Source organism: Leucoraja erinacea, chromosome 12 (assembly GCF_028641065.1).
Source record: "Leucoraja erinacea ecotype New England chromosome 12, Leri_hhj_1, whole genome shotgun sequence".
NCBI lineage: Eukaryota > Metazoa > Chordata > Chondrichthyes > Rajiformes > Rajidae > Leucoraja > Leucoraja erinaceus.
Window position 1 is genome coordinate 47108665 of NC_073388.1, and position 17575 is coordinate 47126239.

General features: G+C 45.0%; 1 protein-coding gene across 1 annotated transcript in view; it reads right to left on the minus strand.

The window, feature by feature from the left end:
• The window catches only part of LOC129702337 (relaxin receptor 2-like), an 88724-nt gene that overhangs the window by 33159 nt on the left and 37990 nt on the right, over positions 1 to 17575 (minus strand). The window contains exons 3-6 of the mRNA XM_055644090.1: positions 14695 to 14835; positions 10457 to 10537; positions 5231 to 5336; positions 2115 to 2186 (exon numbers count right to left, since the gene is read on the minus strand). Coding sequence (XP_055500065.1) covers positions 2115 to 2186; positions 5231 to 5336; positions 10457 to 10537; positions 14695 to 14835 — 400 coding nt within the window. The remainder of the gene's footprint in view (positions 1 to 2114; positions 2187 to 5230; positions 5337 to 10456; positions 10538 to 14694; positions 14836 to 17575) is intronic.

Here is a 17575-nt window from a genome sequence, read left to right on the forward strand (position 1 = left end):
CACTGCCAGGATCCAGGGTTAGAGCAACACATGGAGTGCACTATGTGACAGTTGAATGGGTCTTGGATGTGCTCTCATATCCTATCACGGGAGGTCTAATTTTACGGTCATGCTAATTGTACATTACCAAAATCAGTTTTGTTTATTTAGTTTAGAGATAGAGTGTGGAAACAGACCCTTCGGCCCATCGAGCCCATGCCGACCAGCAATCACACCGTACACTGGTTGTACCTTACACACTAAGGACAATTTGCACAAGCCAATTAACATATAACAATTGCAGCACGGAAACAGGCCATCTCGGCCCTACAAGTCCGTGCCGAACAACTTTTTACCCTTAGTCCCACCTGCCTGCACCCATACCATAACCCTCCATTCCCTTCTCATCCATATGCCTATCCAATTTATTTTTAAATGATACCAACGAACCTGCCTCCACCACTTCCACTGGAAGCTAATTCCACACCGCTACCACTCTCTGAGTAAAGAAGTTCCCCCTCATGTTACTCCTAAACTTCTGTCCCTTAATTCTGAAGTCATGTCCTCTTGTTTGAATCTTCCCTATTCTCAAAGGGAAAAGCTTGTCCACATCAACTCTGTCTATCCCTCTCATCATTTTAAAGACCTCTATCAAGTCCCCCCTTAACCTTCTGCGCTCCAGAGAATAAAGACCTAACTTATTCAACCTTTCTCTGTAGACCTACAAACCTTCACATGTTGTAATGTGGGAAGAAATCGGAGCACCCAGATATAAAACCCATACTGGGACAATAGATAATAGGTGCAGGAGTAAGCCATTCAACCCTTCGGCCCAGCACCGCCAGAATGTACACACTCCGTAGAGACAGCGTCCGAAGTCAGGATTGATCCCGGGCCTCTGGTGCTGTAAGGCAGGACCTCTACTGCTGCTCCACTGTGCTTTATCATGGCCTAGGAGTTATTTTAGATGGTATCTACTCAGCAGCTTGTGCTACTGACGTGCTTTGGTGAAGGTAGAGACAGAAATAAGATCTTGATAACTCTTCCAGGATCTGCTGTGGAATCTGCTGAAAATGCAACAACCCCCTTTGAAAGGCAGAAAAATCTTTGCTTATGTTACTGAGTTGGCAACGTGTTTTGGAGATGTGGATTAGGCCAAGGGATAAATGCTAATCTGGATGTTTTTTGATACAATAAAATAGATGCTTCATGATGTTCAATAATGACTGAATAGTCCCTTGGGGAAGGTCGCTATCGGTGGTGCCATGACCAGGTGCTCAAGGTGGTTGCTGAGAGCATGGCCACTGCCATCGGTAACATCAAACGCCACCACACCCCAAAGAAATCAATTACTTTTGTCAAAGCTGGAGAGAAGCCTCGGCCACAACCACAACGCGCCTCCTCTACACAGCCGCTGACTGGCAGCTGCACGTCGATCTGGGCAAACAGCTGAAATTTCCACTCTGAAAGCTCATCACAGCAACATCACTCCGCAAAGTACCAGGAACTGGTGGAGATGTGCCAGGACAGAGGCTGGAAGACACACTATGAGCCCATAGAGGTGGGCTGTAGAGGCTTTGCAGGACGCTCACTCTGCAAAGTCCTCAACCAGTTGGGCATTACGGGGCTGGCAATGAAGAGGGCCATTCAATCCGCAAGCGAAGCCGCAGAGAAAGCCACTAGGTGGCGTTGGACTAAGAGGGCTGATCCGTGGGCGGTTGCTGCTGGGACACAAGTCGGGGCCTGATCAACCCCGGCTGGGTCGCCTGGGCGAGGGTGTCTGATGTTGTGAGACCCGAAACACCCGATGACCCCAGGTCACATCACTGAGGATGTGTCCCAGCACATCTAGAAGATGTATCGATCACACTATATTGCATTATGTTTTATTACGGATAATACTATGATAGATATTTGATGAAATGAAACAATTGTAGCAATTGTGGCATCATGTTTAGTAAGGATTTACATAAAATTGGATTTCCATAAGTCTGGTCAGGGAGCCTCTGTACTGTTTTAAAACGATTGGCTTTGATCTCTCTAGTGGCTCACTTTAAATTAGCGATTGGCATGAAGATATGCATCTTTAGTTTCCAAACTCTAATTAAATTGGTCATTGTTGTAGAAGTACTTACAATACATTCAGTCCTGGATATCCAATGAACATTTCATCTGTGAGAGCTGTGATGTTGTTATCATTCATATCTCTAGATGGCGAGAAAGATAAAAAACATTCTGAATACATTTTTCATTTTATTACCACAACATTTTTAGCAGCAGGGAGCTCTTATCTGGAGCAAATGTTCTGAATTATTCAGGTCAAACTGTATCAAACATTGACATCATTGTAAAAGTCTCAATGGATGAGGGCAGAGGAATTGAGATATTAGAGTCACACAGTGTGGAGAAAGGCCCTTCGGCTCAACTTGTCCACACCGACCAACATGTCCCATGTATACAAGTCTTAACTGTCTGTGTTTGGCCCATATCCCTCTAAACCAGTCCTATCCATGTACCCGTCTAAATGTTTCTTAAATTTGCTATATTACCTGCCTAAACTACCTCCTCCGGCAGCTCGTTCCAAGCACCTAACAACCTTTGTGTGAAAAGGTAACCCCTCAAGTTCCTATTAAATCTTTGCTCCCTCATCTTAAATCTATGTCCCATGGTTCTCAATTCCCCTATTCTAGTCGTCTATCTAATCTATTCCTCTCATGATTTTGTACACCTCTACAAGTTCACCTCTCATCCTCCTGCGCTCCAGGGAATAGTGTCCAAGACTGCTCAACCTCTCCCTATAGCTCAGGCCCTCAAGTCCAAGCAACATCCTCGTACATCTGAAGCAGGGACCCGAACCAAAACGTCACCATATTCTCTTGCGATGCTGCCTGACTCACTGAGTTACTCCAGCACTTTATATAAACCAGAATATGCAATCTCCATAGACTTAAGTGTAAAGTCTAAATCATTTGTTTCTCTATCAGTTCCTGTGGATTAGAGGGTAGCTAATGTGATCCCATTTTTTTAGGAAAGGCGGGAGAGAGAAACCAGGGAATTATAAACCAGTTAGCCTGATATTGGTGGTGGGGAAGATGCTGGAGTCAATTACAAAAGATGAAATAGCGGCACATTTGGATAGCAGTAGCAGGATCGATCCAGGTCAGAAGGGGAAATCATGCTTGACTAATCTTCTGGAAATTTTTGAGAATGTAACTAGGAAAATGAACAAGGGAGAGCCAGTGGATGTAGTGTACCTGGACTTTGAGAAAACATTTGATAAGGCCCCACATAGGAGATTAGTGGGCAAAATTAGAGCACATGATATTGGGGGTAGAGTGCTGAAATGGATAGAAAATTGTTTGGCAGACAGGAAACAAAGAGCAGGGATTAACGGGTCCCTTTCAGAATGGCAGGCAGTGACTAGTGGGGTACCACAAGGCTCGGTGCTGGGACCGCAGCTATTTACAATATACATCAATGATTTAGATGAAGGGATTCAAAGTAACATTAGCAAATTTGCAGATGACACAAAGCTAGGTGGCAGTGTGAACAGTGAGGAGGATGTTATGATAATGCAAGGTGACTTGGACAGGTTGGGTAAGTGGGCAAAAACAGGAAAGCAGATTACTATCGAAATGGAGTCAAGTTGGGAAAAGGGGAAGTACAACAGGATCTGCGGGTCCCTGTTCATCAGTCAATGAAAGTAAGCATGCAGGTACAGCAGGCAGTGAAGAAAGCAAATGGCATATTGGACTTCATAACAAGAGGAGTAGAGTATAGGAGCAAAGAGGTCCTTCTGCAGTTTTTCAGGGCCCTTATGAGACCGCACCTGGAGTATTGTGTGCAATTTTGGTCTTCCAATTTGAGGAAGTACATTCCTGCTATTGAGGAAGTGCAGCGCAGGTTCGCCAGGTTAATTCCCGGGCCGGCCGGACTGTCATATGTTGATAGAATGGAGCGGATGGGCTTGTATACACTGGAATTTAGATGAATGAGAGAGAATCTTCAAGCCAGAGCTAGACAGCTCTTAAAGATAGCAGTCAAGAGATATGCAGAGAAGGCAGGAACGGGGTACTAATTGTGGATTATCAGCCATGATCACAATGGATGGGGGTGCTGGCTAGAGGGGCCGAATGGCCTACTCCTGCACCTATTGTCTATTGTCTATACCTAAAACACCCCCTAGTTGTAAATGTTTCCACTTGATAAACTTCATTGTCTAGGACAACGATCATCCAAATCTCGTGGTTGACCCAAAATTCTGATCACAATTTGGAAATTCCTCACCTTCCTTGCCTCTAATGCAATCACGGTACCACTCATTCTCGTAGCAGAATCTTGCACTTTCATTTCTCTATAGTTCTTGCATCTTTCAATATTTTTTTGTACACCTGCTTCTTAATCTCCACAATATCAACTCTATTTTCTTATCTGCCATTGCTGAATAGCTTGCAACCGGGAAGAATAAGCATCCAATCTTTTCTGAGCAACATAATTTATCATCTCTGCATTATATTTCCATTCAGTTATCTACACCTGCTACTTACCAACCTTCCAGTCACCCACCACCCTCTGTGTAAAACATTTGCCCAAGCATCTCCTTTAAACGTTGCTCCTCTCACCTTAAAACTATGCTCTCTAGTCTTTGACATTTCCACACTGGGCAAAAGGTTTAGATTGTCTACCTGACCAATATCGCTCATAATTTTATGTACTCCCATCAGGCCTCCTTTTAAACTCCGCTGTTCCAGAGAAAACAATCCAACTTTGGATAAAATTTCCTTGTACCTTATAGCTCCTAATCCAGGCATCATCTTGGTAAACCTCTGCACCCTTTCCAAAGCCTCTGTATCTCTCCTGCAACTGGGTCTCATAGCGCCTGGCCAATAAACACAAGCATGCTATACACCCTCTCTACCATTCTAACTTCTTGTGTTGCCACTTTCAGGGCTTTTGACCTGGACCTCAAGATCCCTCCGCACATTAATGCCATTAAGGCTTTTGTCATCTCACATATCACCAATACATGGCAAACATGGTAACCTTTGTATGTTGGATGACTTCACTAAATTCTATTTTAATTCTAACTCTTGCAACCATTGCAGCTTGAACCATGCATTTTGATGCCCAGTTAACTTGAGGCCCCTCCCAAATATTGGACATGTGATGTGTGATGGAAAGATTGTTTTGTGAGAGGTAAACATTGCTGTGGTCATCCAACATGTTAGTCCACTGCTTTGATTGTACTTACAGTACAGCTAAATTGGAAGAGAACGTTGGCACAGTGAGAAGCCCTAGGCCGTTACATATGGAAGCCATCCCTTGACACGTGCAACTACTTGGATATGTCGTAAGTGCTGCAACAGATAATCATAATTATCATAATCATAATCGTACTTTATTAGCCAAGTATGTTTTGCAACATACAAGGAATTTGATTTGCCGTACCAATAAAAAGCAACAGAACACACAAAATACATATTTACATAAACATCCACCACAGTGACTCCTCCAAATTCCTCACAGTGACAGGTGAAAAATAAGTTCAATCTCTTCCCTTCTTTGTTCTCCCCCTGTCTCCACCCCATCTGCTCCCTCGATGAGGCTTTCCATTCTAGGACATCCAATGTGTGCTCTTTCTTTAGTTCATGACCTTTCTCCCTTGCTGTCATGGAGTGTCATAGCTGTCCCTTTCTGACACATAGATGTCATAGCTTTCTCCCTTGTTGTCATAGCACTTCGGGTCTAGTGATCACAATACCATTAGTTTCAATATAACTATGGTCAGAACTGGACCAAGGGTTGAGATTTTTGATTGGAGAAAGGCTAACTTTGAGGAGATGCAAAAGGATTTAAAAGGAGTGAATTGGGACATTTTGTTTTATGGGAAGGATGTAGAAGAGAAATGGAGAACATTTAAAGGTGACATTTTAAGAGTACAGAATCTTTATGTCCCTGTTCGGTTGAAAGGAAATAGTAATAATTGGAAAGAGCCATGGTTTTCAAGGGAAATTGGACACTTGGTTCCGAAAAAGAGAGAGATCTACAATAATTATAGGCAGCATGGAGTAAATGAGGTGCTTGAGGAGTATAAAGAATGTAAATAGAATCTTAAGAAATAAATTTAGAAAAGCTAAAAGAAGATATGAGGTTGCTTTGGCAAGTAGGGTGAAAGTAAATCCAAAGAGTTTCGACAGCTATATTAATAGCAAAACGAGGGATAAAATTGGTCCATTAGAGAGACAGAGTGGACAGCTATCTGCAGAGCCAAAAGAGTGGGGGAGATATTGAACAATTTATTTTCTTCGGTATTCACCAAGGAGAAGGATATTGAATTATGTGAGGTAAGGGAAACAAGTAGAGTAGCTATGGAAACTATGAGATTCAAAGAAGAGGAAGTACTGACACTTTTGAAAAATATAAAAGTGGATAAGTCTTCAGGTCCTGACAGGATATCTCCTAGGCCATTGAGGGAAGTTAGTGTAGAAATAGCGGGGCTATGACAGAAATATTTCAAATGTCATTAGAAACAGGAATGGTGCCGGAGGATTGGCGTACAGCGCATGTTGTTCAATTGTTTAAAAAGGGTTCTAAGAGTAAACCTGTTAGTTTGACGTCAGATGGGAAAATGAATGGAATGGATACTTAGGGATAATATATATAAGCATCTGGATAAACAGGGTCTGTTTAGGAACAGTCAACATGGATTTGTGCCTGGAAGGTCATGTTTGACTAATCTTCTTGAATTTTTTGAAGAGGTTGCTAGGGAAATTGATGAGGGTAAAGCGGTGGATGTTGTCTATATGGACTTCAGTAAGGCCTTTGACAAGTTTCCACATAGAAGGTTGGTTAAGAATGTTCAATTGTTGGGTATTAATGGTGGAATAGCAAAATGGATTCAACAGTGGCTGAATGGGACATGCCAGAGAGTAATGGTGGATGGCTATTTGTCAGGTTGGAGGCCGGTGACTAGTGGGGTGCCTCAGGGATCTGTGTTGGGTCCACTGTTGTTTGTCATATACATCAATGATCAGGATGATGGTGTGGTAAATTGGATTAGTAAGTATGCAGATGATACTAAGATAGGTGGTGTTGTGGACAATGAAGTAGATTTTCAAAGTCTACAGAGAGATTTAGGCCATTTGGAAGAATGGGCTGAAAGATGGCAGATGGAGTTTAATGCTGATAAGTGTGAGGTGCTACATCTTGGCAGGACAAATCAAAATAGGACGCACATGGTAAATGGTAGCAAATTGAGGAATGCAGTTGAACAGAGGGATCTAGGAATAACTGTGCATAGTTCCCTGAAGGTGGAATCACATGTAGATAGGGTGGTAAAGAAAGCTTTTGGTGTGCTGGCCTTTATAAATCAGAGCATTGAGTATAGAAGTTGTTAAAATTGTACATGGCATTGGTGAGGGCAATTTTGGAGTATGGTATACAATTTTGGTCGCCAAATTATAGGAAAGATGTCAACAAAATAGAGAGAGTACAGAGGAGATTTACTAGAATGTTGCCTGGGTTTCAGCAACTAAGTTACAGAGAAAGGTTGAACAAGTTAGGTCTTTATTCTTTGGAGCGCAGAAGGTTAAGAGGTGGACTTGATAGAGGTCTTTAAAACGATGAGAGGGATAGAGTTGATGTGGATAAGCTTTTTCCATTGAGAGTAGGGGAAATTCAAACATGATTTGAGAATTAAGGGACAGAAGTTTAGGGGTAACATGAGGGGGAACTCCTTTACTCAGAGAGTGGTAGCTGTGTGGAATGAGCTTCCAGTGGAAATGGTGCAGGCAGGTTCGATTTTATCATTTAAAAATAAATTGGATAGGTATATGGACGGGAAATTCAAATTCAAATTTCAAATTTATTTTGTCACATACACCTAGGTGTAGTGAAATTCTTTTTTGAAAGGAATGGAGGGTTATGGTCTGAGTGCAGGTAGATGGGACTAGGGGAGAATAAGTGTTTGGCACGGACTAGAAGGGCCAAGATGGCCTGTTTCCGTGCTGTAATTGTTATATGGTTATATGGATCCCCACCCCTGTCTCCTCTGTGTCCCATCGTTCTGCTTTCACGCCCCGTCCCTCCCAGACAGAACAATGATAGAGTTCTCCTGGTCCCCACCTTTCACCTCGCCAGCCTCTGCATCCAACGCATAATCCACCAACATTTCAGTCACCTCTACTGTGATCCATCACTAGTCACATTTTCCCATTTCCACCTCTGTCCGCCTTCCGAAGAGACCGATCCCTCCGCAACTCCTCGGCCCCTCGTCCCTTCCCACACAGGCCGCCTGCTCCCGGGCACTTTCCCCTGCACCCACAGGAAGTGTAACACCTGTCCCTCCTATACCTCCTCCCTCACCTCCATCCAGGGACCGAATAGTCCATCCAGGTGAGACAGCACCTCCTCTAACTTAATTTGCAGCACCCAATGTTCCTCCTTGGTGAGACCAAGTGTAGACTCGGCAACCATTTCACTGAATGCTTGGGCTGGGTCCGTCAAGGCCTGCTGCTAACCTTCTCATTCCCATACTGACCTTTCTGTCCTGGGCCTCAACCATTGCCAATGTGAGGCCACATCCAAACTGGAGGGACAGCACCCCATGTTCTTTAAGGGTAGCTAACAAGCCATTTAATTCTCCAATTTTAGGTCATCTCTAAAAACCCCTTCCCCCCCACCTCCTCTTCCACCCCCCCCCCCCCCCCATATCCCCTTTCTTCTCACCCCCCGTGCTCCCACATGGACACAACTATTTCTCCCCTCTACCTACATTCCTTCCTCTGGCTTCACGATTTACAACTCCAATCCTTTTGTCGCACATCTTTTGTCATCTCTGCCCTGTGTCCACCCATCTGCCTGTCAAAACCCCCCCACACACATATTCCCCTGTTACCTGCCACTCTTTGGCCTCCCCCCCTCTCTACTAGCTTTCTTCCCACCCCTACAATCAGTCTGAAGAAGGGTCCTGACATAAAGCATCACCTATCCATGTTCTCCAGGGACTCTGCCTAACCCACTGAGTTGGGGGCGCTGTTCTGGCGGCAGCCATGGCAGCAGCGCATCAGCCTTTCAATTTTATTTTTTATTTTTAGTATGTTTTAAAGTGTGTATTTAGTGGGGTTGTTTGTGTTTTGTGTGGGGGGTGGTGTGGGGGGTGTAAGGGGGAAACCGCTTCGGTCGCCTCCTCCATGGAGAGGTGACTTTTTCCAGGTCGCCTCCCCCGTGGCCTACCATCAAGGATCGGCGAGGTCTTTCCCGGAGACATGCCCGGGGCTTCAGCGGCAGGCGCAGCGTGGACTCGGCATGGAGCGGTTGAGCCCTCGCTGGGGCTCGCCGGAGGGGAGTGCTCCGTTTCACTGGCCCGGGGCAGCCGGCAGCCTGAAGTCGCAGCCTGAAGCCGCGGTCTGCAGAGTTCCAGCTGCTGCGGCGTCTACAGCCCGGGATCCCTCGTGGGGGACCCGGGGGAAGAAGAAGCCGCCATTGCCGGCCCGCGGATAACTTCTACCGCGGGCCCGGCATGGACTTACCATTACCCCTGGAGGGGAGCTTCGACCGCCGGCCCTGCAGTCTACGGTGCTTCTGGCTGCGGCGGGGACTTTAAATCTCAACCGCTGGCCTGCGGCCTACACAATCTTGAAGCCGCGGTCTCCGGTGAGGAAAGACCGATCCTGGACTGGACTCTGGACTCTGGTCTTGTCCACGGGGGGGGGGGGGGGGGGGAATGGAATGGAGGAGGACGGCCAAAAATGTTTTGTGCCTTCCACCACAGTGATGAATGCTGTGGTGGATGTTTATGTTATATGTTGTGTCCTGTTTATGCATTTTATTATTTTGTTAATCCATCTTTATGCTTTGTATGGAACTGATTTTTAAATTATGTAAAGCACTTTGGGGTCAATGAAAATTGACTATAAATGTGCTATATAAATAAACTTATTATTATTATTATTGTTCCAGCACAATGTTTTAAGTAAACCCTTGTTCGGTTGAGGAGAATGCATTTATATAGAGTAAGATGCTGCAATGGTGGTAAATGAAATACTTCTTTTGAATAGTTAAGCTTCAATTTTAAATCCACTTTTAGTTTAGTTTAGTTTATTTTAGAGATACAGTGCAGAAATAAGCCCCTCAGAACACCGAGTCCTTGCCGACCAGCAATCCCCTTGCACTAGCACAATCCTACACACTAGGGACAATTTACAATTTTCACCAAAGTCAATTAACCTACATACGTGTACATCTTTGGAGTATGGGAGGAAACCGGAGCACCCGGGGAAAACCCACGTGGGTCACGGGGAGAACGTACAACTACGTACAGACAGCACCCTTAGTCAGGATTGAACCGGGCGCCGTAAGGCAGCAACTCTACCGCTGTGCAATCGTGCCGCCCTTTTGCATGAAAAATTGAGTGCTCCTGAATTTCTAAGCCACAGATTGTTATTTTTCACATAAATTGAAATATTCGTTTACTCACTGCAATTTTCCTTCGAGTCTTCCACAAAAATAAGTTGCGTCATATACCATTCCATAACCTGAGGCCAGCCAGATAAATCGTCTGAAATGGGAAAAAGAAGTAAATGAGTACCGGTGTAATTTACCCCACAAAGCTTCACTCTTGGGATGACGTCTAAAGTCAAATCTGAACACATTTAAAGCTGACGGTACAGATCAATGTGGACTCTACTGCTGCGCCACCGTGTCAACCAATGATTGGTTATCCTCAAATCTCAGGAAATAAAATATGTCCAATCATTGTTTGGATATTTACACGTATAGACATAGACAATAGGTGCAGGAGTAGGCCATTCGGCCCTTTGAGCCAGCACCGCCATTCACTGTGATCATGGCTGATCATCCACAATCAGTACCCTGTTCCTGCCTTCTCCCCATATCCCTTGACTCCGCTATCGTCAAGAGCTCTATCTAACTCTCTCTTGAAAGCATCCAGAGAATCAGCCTCCACTGACTTCAGAGGCAGAGAATTCCACAGATTCACAACTCTCTATGTGAAAAAGTATTTTCTTATCTAAATGGCCTACCCTTTGTTCTTAACTGTGGCCCCTTGTTCTGGACTCTCCCAACATCGGGAACATGTTTCCTGCCTCTAACATGTGCAATCCCTTAATAATCTTATAAGATATCCTCTCATCCTTCTAAATTCCAGTGTATACAAGCCCAGCCGCTACATTCTTTCAGCATATGACAGCCCTGCCATCCCTTGGCATCCTTGGTAACAGAATTCAGACAAAGGTGAAATCCTTAAAGATAGAATTGTGTTTAAGAAGGAACTGCAGATGCTGGAGAATCGAAGGTACACAAAAAACCTGGAGAAACTCAGCGGGTGCAGCAGCATCTATGGAGCGAAGGAAATAGGCAACGTTTCGGGCCGAAACCCTTCTTCAGACTGATCGGAGGCGGGGGTGGGCGGGGACAAGAAAAGAAAAAGGAGGAGGAGCCCAAAGGCTGGGGGATGGGAGGAGACAGCAGGGGGACTGAGGAAGGGGAGGAGACAGCAAGAACGAACAAAATTGGGAGAATTCGATGTTCATGCCGCCAGGATGCAGACTCCCCAAACGGAATATGAGGTGCTGTTCCTCCAATTTCCGGTGCTGCTCGCTGTGGCCATGGAGGAGACCCAGGACAGAGAGGTCGGAGACAGAGTGGGAGGGGGAGTTGAAGTGCTGAGCCACCGGGAGGTCAGCTTGGTTATTGCGGACCGAGCGGAGGTGTTCGGCGAAACGATCGCACAACCTCCGCTTGGTCTCACCGATATAGATCTGCTGACATCTAGAGCAGCGGGCGCAATAGATGAGGTTGGAAGAGATGCAGGGAAACCTCTGTCGCACCTGGAATGATTGCTTGGGTCCTTGAACGGAGTCGAGGGGGGAGGTAAAGGGACAAGTGTTGCATCTCTTGCGGTTGCAAGGGAAAGTGCCCGGGGAGGGGGTGGTACGAGAGGGAAGGGAAGAATTGACAAGGGAGTTATGGAGGGAGCGGTCTTTGTGGAAGGCAGATATGGGGGGAGATGGGAAGATGTGGCGAGTGGTGGGGTCACGTTGGAGGTGGCGAAACTGACGGAGGATTACTTTTTGTATGTGACGGCTGGTGGGGTGAAAGGTGAGGACTAGGGGGACTCGGCCCTTGTTGCGAGTGGGGGGATGGGGAGAGAGAGCAGTGTTGCGGGGTATGGAAGAGACCCTGGTGCGAGCCTCATTTATGGTGGAGGAGGGGAACCCCCGTTCCCTGAATAATGAGGACATTTCAGATGTCCTGGTGTGGAACGCCTCATCCGTGGAGCAGATGCGGCGTAGACGGAGGAATTGGGAGTAGGGGATGGAGTCCTTACAGGAAGAGGGTGGGAAGAAGTATAGTCCAGATAGCCATGGGAGTCAGTTGGTTTATAGTGTATGTCAGTCAGAATACAATTGTGTTCCCCAGGTCTGTTTAAGGCAGCGCAGGAATCCAATGGCTCTTGGATCAACTGCACCCTTGTACAGGGTACTGAGAAATGCTGCCACATGCCGTCAGTTAAGGAAATGTTGAGGTAATTGTTTGTTACAGATCTAAATGTTTAACACTCACTAATTTAGAACAGTTGTCTTATTTTACCATCGGAGTCTCTTGCACAAAATTAATGATGCTGCATGTTATCATTTGGCACCTCTCCTTGCAAGATTTTTCATACACAGCGCTCTGATTACATGAAACAAGCTGTCAGAGGAGGTGACAGAGGCAGATACAATTACAGTGTTTTAAAGGCATTTGGATAAGTACTTGGACAGAGAAAGAGTAGAGGCATGCAGTCCTAATATAGGCAAATAGGATTAGTGTCAATAGGCATCATGGTCAACATAAATGAGTTGCACCAAAGGGCCTGTTTCTATGCTCTGACTCTATGAAGATCATAAGATCATAAGTGATACGAGCAGAATTAGGCCATTCGGCCCATCAAATCTACTCCGCCATTCAATCATGGTTCACCTATCACTCCATCCTAACCCCATTCTCCTGCCTTCTCCCCATAACATCTGACACCTATACTAATCAAGACTCTATCGATCTCTCCCTTAAATATATCCACTGACAGCCTGCACAGCCTCCTGTGGCAAAGAATTCCACAGATTCACCTGACGAGGGCAGAGCTGTAGATGTTGTGTACATGGATGTTCAACAAGGTGCCGCATGGTAGGCTGCTATGGAAGGTTAGATCTCATGGGATCCAAGGAGAGATAGCCGAATGAATAGCAAATTGACTTCATGGAAGGAAGCAGAGGGTGATGGTGGAAGGTTGCTTCTCGGACTGGAGGCCTGTGACTAGTGGTGTGCCACAGGGTTCGGTGCTGGGCCCGTTACTGTTTGTCATCTACATCAATGATTTGGATGAGAACATACAGGGCAAGATTAGCAAGTTTACTGATGAAACAAAAGTTAGTGGTTTTGCAGATAGTGAAAATGGTTGTGAACGATTGCAGCAGGTTCTGGATCGATTGGCCAGGTGGGCAGAGGAATGAATGATGGAATTTAATACAGAGAAGTATGCGGTGTTGCATTTTGGACGTCGAACAATATCTATTGACGGCTTTCACAGCCTTCAGTGGCAATAGATTTCACAGATTCACCCCCCTCTGACTAAAGAAATTCCTCCTCATTCCTCCTTCTTGTACTAATCAAGAATCTATCTATCTCTGCCTTACATGTATAGGGCAGGTTTGGAGGGTTATGGACTAAGTTACTATGGAGTAGCAATGAAGAGGTGGGGCCTCGTGGACAGCCCCTCCTGCGAGTGTGGGGACCCAACACAGACAGTGGAGCACATAGTCACCGGTTCCCCAAACACCGGCCACCGAATGGTGAACGAGGTCTGATGACCTGGACGATGACACATTGGCCTGGCTCGCCTCAGGTCTAAAAGACATACGACAGAAGAAGACTAAGCGCAGGCAAGTGGGACTAGTGTAGCTGGGACATTGTTGGCCGGTGTGGGCGAGTTGGGCCGAAGGGCCTGTTTCCACACTGTATCACTCTATGACTCTATGACCCTCTGACTAAAGAAATTCCTCCTCATCTCCTTCCTAGAAGAACACCCTTTAATTCTGAGGCTATGACCTCTAGTCCTAGACTCTCCCACTAGTGTAAACATCCTCTCCACATCCACTCTATTCAAGCCTTTTACTATTCTGTACATTTCAATGAGGTTCCCCCTCATTCTTCTAAACTCCAGCGAGCACAGGCCCAGTGCCGTCAAAAGCTCATGATATGTTAATCTAATCATTCCTGGGATGAAAAGAAAAGCTGCCGATGTATTAAGAGCAGGAGTTTTGTCACACAATATATTTTTCAGAATACACACTCAATAAATCGCTCCTTTAAGTTTTATAACCTGTTTCACGCAGAGAGTGGTGAATCTCTGGAACTCTCTGCCACAGAGGGTAGTTGAGGCCAGTTCATTGGTTATATTTAAGAGGGAGTTAGATGTGGCCCTTGTGGCTAAGGGGATCAGGGGGTATGGAGAGAAGGCAGGTACGGGATACTGAGTTGGATGATCAGCCATGATCATATTGAATGGCGGTGCAGGCTCGAAGGGCCGAATGGCCTACTCCTGCACCTAATTTCTATGTTTCTATGTTTCTATGTTTCCGGACATAACCCCATAGACACAAGTCACACACACCCACAACATCCGCTGTCGACCATAGCCTGCATTACACCTACCACAATTGCTTTCATCTGCTCCGTTATCACAGTCTTCGATTCCATTGCAATGAAGAGTCTGTGGCAGGCACACGTTCTGATCACCACATGGGAAGTATCCAATAGTGCAGGGCTTTGTTGTCCATTCTCTTTTAATGTCAACTGCAACAAGAAAATGCAAAGATAGTATTCAACAGCGGAAAAGAAAATTATCCACTTTCTCCTGAATTCCCCAAATGGATTGTGTGGGAAGGAACTGCAGAAGCTGGTTATACACCAAAGATAGACACAAATTGCTGGAGTAACTCAACGGGCCAGGCAGCATCTATGGAGAGAAGGAATGGGTGATATCCCCAAATGGATTTATCAGTAACTGCCTTACACATATAACTTGGCAAATTGTTTCTAATGTTTGTCATAAAGTGCCCCATCTTCAACAGCCATTAGTTAGACTGATTTCATTATTATAACCACCAATTATTACACCTCTCTAATACTGCAAGCTTTTAGATAGATTCCACAGCTTCACTTGGGTGGCGTTGATTGCATGTGGAATCCATGGGCTGGGCTATGTCAGAAAGTGTACTCCATCGTTGGTTATGTGATGGTATGGCTCCGCATATGAATGTGAAAGGCACTACAGAAATGCTGGTCGGTAATTTTTTTCCTTGTTTAGCAATGGCTTCCTTTGTTATGTTGCAGTTCTTTTCTTTAGTGAATAGTGAAAGGCCTGGATAGAGTGGACTAAGGCTTGGATAGCGTGGATGTGAAGAGGATGTTTCCACTAGTGGCAGGCCCTAGGACTGGAGGTCATAGAGTAAAATGACATTCCTTTAAGAAGGAGATGAGGAGGAATTTCTTTAGTCAGAGGGTGGTGAATCTGTGAAATGTATTGCCACAGAAGGCTGTGGAGGCCGTCAATGGATATTTTTAAGGAAGAGATAGATAGATTCTTGATTAGTACAGGTGTCAGGGGTTATGGGTAGAAGGCAGGAGAATGGGGTTAAGAGGGATAGATAGATCAGCCATGAATGAATGGCGGAGTAGATTTGATGGGCAGAATGGCTTAATTCAGCTCCTATCACTAATGAACATGTACAGAGAATGTAATATGTTAACATCGTTTTTGTACCAATGCATTGTACTCACTTCTAATAAATAAAATATTTTTTTTTAAAAATGAACATAAACTTACTCAAGTTGGTATCATCCATAAATGATGATGTATTACTTTTGCTTTGCAAGTCCAATCCATTTGTGTAAATAGTGAAAAACTGTGGTCACTGCTGCAAACCTCATCAAGTAACCCTGCAACGCTTGTCAACCTGAGTAACTACCCTTAATCCCTATTGTGTATTTGGGTTTCTATCCATTGTCATATAAGGGAAAATCTCAGCAAGGCAAGCAGCGTCTGTGGACATGATGCAGAGCTAATGTTTCGTCAAAGACCATCAATAACATCTCAGGTTTAACTGAAATGTTAACTGTTTCTCTTTTCACAGATGTTCTTAAATTCATAAGTGATAGGAGAAGAATTAGACCGTTCGGCCCATCAAGTCTACTCCACCATTCAATCATGGCTGATCTATCTTTCCCTCAACCCCATTCTTCTGCCCATAACCTTTGACACCTGTACTAAACAAGAATCTATCTCTACCTATGAAATATCCATTGACTTGGCCTCCACAGCCTTCTGTGGCAATGAATTCCACAGATTCACCACCCTCTGACTAAATAAATTCCTCTTCATCTCCTTCCTAAAAGGACATTATTTTATTCTGAGACTATGGATTCTAGTCCTAGACTCTCCCACTTGTGGAAGCATCCTCTCCACATCCACTTTATCCAGGGCCTGTTTCCGTGCTGTATCTCTAAACTAAAACCAAACTAAGTTTACTAGCCTTAAATAATAGTGAGCTATCAAAACACAACAGGTCATTCCGTGAGCAGGTTCCGCCACGTGAAGTCTGATCACCACTCATGGCCTGCTCCTGCTAGTAGACCAGACACAGCAGCCAGCTCTCCCACTAGATCAGAATAGAATATACTTTTATAACCACTGACATATCGTTAATCAATCTATGGTTGCCTGGATATGTGTACCTTCTATTTCCCTATCTGTACATGGGATTCACACTAGATCTCTGCCACCATTCCTGTTCCTACTATATGCAATAGTACTGTTATATCTACCCCAACTTACTTGGATATACCTGTATGCGCACAAACTCTCCAGATCAGGGATTTTGTCCAAAATTTGATTGATTGATTTATTATCCCCCATCTCTTAGATATCAAATATCATAAGTCAGCTGGATAGCTGGAAGTTATTAGCTAGAGAACGATCATTTAAAAAAGTATATGATTGTGGCAAAATAATCTGTAAAAGGAGGGATTGAAAAAAAGTTTCCCCCAACCCCCCCCTGCTGAGGAAGAGGATTTCTTGGAATGTATGCGGGATAGTTATCTAAATCAACATGTAGAGGAACCAACGAGAGAGCAGGCTATTTTAGACTGGGTATTGAGTAATGAGGAAGGGTTAGTTAATAGTCTTGTTGTGCGTGGCCCCTTGGGCAAGAGTGACCATAATATGTTTTGTGTTTAAGAGGGAACTGCAGATGCTGGAGAATCGAAGGTTACACAGAAAAGCTGGAGAAACTCAGCGGGATGCAGCAGCATCTATGGAGCGAAGGAAATAGGCAACGTTTCGGGCCGAAACCCTTCTTCAGACTGATCGGGGGCTGGGGGGTGGGTGGGGACAAACCTCCCCACCCACCCCCACCCCCGATCAGTCTGAAGAAGGGTTTTGGCCCGAAACGTTGCCTAGTTCCTTCGCTCCATAGATGCTGCTGCACCCGCTGAGTTTCTCCAGCTTTTCTGTGTGACCATAATATGGTTGAGT